General features: G+C 36.4%; 1 protein-coding gene across 1 annotated transcript; it reads left to right on the forward strand.

Moving 5' to 3' along the window:
- The first annotated feature begins 549 nt into the window (after nt 1-549).
- Nucleotides 550-2,739, forward strand: LOC105564550. Its single transcript, XM_012016998.1, has one exon. The coding sequence runs from the start codon at nt 550-552 to the stop codon at nt 2,638-2,640; it is 2,091 nt and encodes a 696-aa protein (XP_011872388.1). The 3' UTR covers nt 2,641-2,739.
- The last annotated feature ends 39 nt before the right edge of the window (nt 2,740-2,778 follow it).

A 2,778-nucleotide genomic window follows, 5' to 3' on the forward strand; every position in this document is an offset into this window, starting at 1 on the left:
CGCTTATGGTTCGTGCGATTTCCCGTGTCGCGCGCGGAGCACCACGCCGCTCGCGCTGGCGACGTGTTGCTTGTGTGCGAGCGTGCGCGCGTAGACGGACTATCCCCTCTCCAACCCCCACTATCGCTGCAGCATACGGGTAAACGTTCCCGGCTGGAATCACTGCCCGAGACCCGACACATTCGTTTGCAGCGCGAGCGCTACTCCGCGCGACACGGAAAATCGCATAAACATCCAGGCTTTGCTTATGTATGCCGCGCCGTCCTATGTTGCCGCATTTATGCATCTTCCATACACAATACGCACAGTATAATAATACATTGTCGATACTTCAATAATATTTCATTAGGAAATGTTGTTAATGTGTATTCATTTTTGAATATTTATATTGATTTTCATTATTCGTTTAAATTTCATTATATACCTATTCACTATATATATATGAATAGTTTATTCGAGAAAATGACAGAATTTACAAAAAGGGAGATTTTCGAACAGTATTCAAAAGAGAAGAATATAAATTCTGTTGTTCATTATATTCTTCTTAAAATGAATATTCAAATTTCAGATATACATTCCGATTCTATAATATCCTTGAAAAATGCAATCACATCTTTAACAGCTAAATGTTCTGCTAAATTTCAAGCTGCCCAGCGAATAAAAAACCGATTTGAATTGAAAAATTGCGAGTGGCTGAACTCAAACTTTAACGTTCCTACATTGCAATTAATTAATGATTGTTACAATGAAAAAGCTTGTTATAATTCTACAATTGGTTTTGGTCGTCCAATTAAAGAATTTGAAGACAAATCTGATCGATCGAAGCGTCGAGAAGCTGCAACAATTAGTGCACAACATAATCACGATCCATGGAGAATTCTTGCAGCATGTCGGTATGCAGCGAGACGTTCGGGAGAAAAAGATTTATCTTCTACTCTAAATGAACTTTCTAAAAATCCAGAAAGACCTAAAAAAATCCGAAAATTATTAAATACGACTACAACTGAAATTATAAAAAAGACTCCGTTAGAAGCCTTGGGATTCATACTGGATCACTCTGTATCTCGATATTTGTATACTGATATGCGATTGCAATCAAAATCATCTGGTGCAGATATTTGGCCACCTTACGATAAGATTAGAGAAGCCAAAGCACAATTACGACCGCCGAAGGAGACTATTTTCATTGATGAGTGCGTAGCCAAGGTTCCACTTCAGGCATTATTAAATCACACTGCCGAGCGGCTCGTGTTGTTACAAAAAGAAGTTGTTCTTCATGCTTTAAATATTTCGAATTTAACAGAAATAGCAATAGTACTGTCGTGTTCTTGGGGGTTTGATGGTAGTAGTGGATTCTCTTCTTATAAGCAACAGTACAAAGGTGAGCATAAAAATGAAAATGTAAGCGATGAGAACCTATTCGCTACTACATTGATCCCACTAAGATTATCAACAGAAAATGGATTAATAATATGGAACAACAACAGTTCGCAGTCTGAAAGATTCTGTCGTCCAATTGAGCTACGGTATATCAAAGAATCAAAGAATGTCATACTGCAGCAAAAGGAAATATTTGAAAATGAAATTAAACAACTGCAAACGTTGAAAATTGTATTGGATGATCGTTCTATATTTGTTCATTTTGCATTACACCTTACCTTAATAGACGGTAAAGTATTAGCCATAATTACGAATACGTCAATGCAAAGTTGTCCTATTTGCCATGCTACGCCGAAGAATTTTAATGACTTATCACATACACCAACCAAAACTTTATTTGAGCCTGATCCTAAATCTTTTCAATTTGGAATCAGTCCCTTACACGCATGGATCAGATTCTTAGAATGCTGTTTACATATTGCTTATAGATTGGACATACAAAAATGGCAAGTGAGACTCAATGATGATAAAATTAAATTTGCAGAACGAAAGGCCTATGTTCAAAAAATCATTTGGGGAAAACTAGGTTTAAAAGTCGATATGCCTAAACCAGGCGGTAGTGGTACCAGCAATGACGGTAACACGGCTCGTAGAGCATTTCAAGATCCTGCTCTGTTTGCTACTTGTCTTGGTCTAAAGCAAACATTGATTGAAAACTTTCGAATTATTTTAATTGCTCTTTCTTGTAAGTTTCCTCTCAATGCAAATCTATTTGAAGAATATTGTAGATCTACTGCTGAGATTTATGTTTCTGAGTACAAATGGTATCCTATGCCACCAACAGTACACAAAATCTTAATGCATTCTGGCCAGATTATTCGAAATAGTGCATTTCCTTTAGGGATGCTTGGAGAAGAAGCTTCCGAAGCTAGGAATAAAAATTATAAGAACTTTCGAGAGTTTCATTCCAGGAAGCATAGCCGTATAGCAAACCTCACTGATATGTTCAACAGAGCATTGGATTCGTCAGATCCTGTTTTATCAACGATGTGTCTTAATTCTCGAATTCGAAAAAGGAAACAATTATCTTTACCTCATGCAGTCAGAAATTTACTTCTAACTCTTAATGTACAAAGTACTACCTCCGAAGCACATGCTGAGGAAGTGGAAGCAGCAGAATTGGACTGGATTGGATTATCAGAGACTGATGAGCAGCAGTTAGATAAACTAGAGCTATCGGATGAAGAATGCGAATGCTAAGAGTACAAAAGATAGTACTGACTCTACATATAATACAAGCGTAATATATTTAAAAACGCAAAAATAAAAAGTACAATATAATAAAAATACATACAAAATAGAAATAAACAAATTAAAAAGTAAAAAAAATTTTGAATA

Source organism: Vollenhovia emeryi, unplaced genomic scaffold (genome assembly GCF_000949405.1).
Source record: "Vollenhovia emeryi isolate VEMERY1.0 unplaced genomic scaffold, V.emery_V1.0 DF943937.1, whole genome shotgun sequence".
Taxonomy (NCBI): Eukaryota; Metazoa; Arthropoda; class Insecta; order Hymenoptera; family Formicidae; genus Vollenhovia; species Vollenhovia emeryi.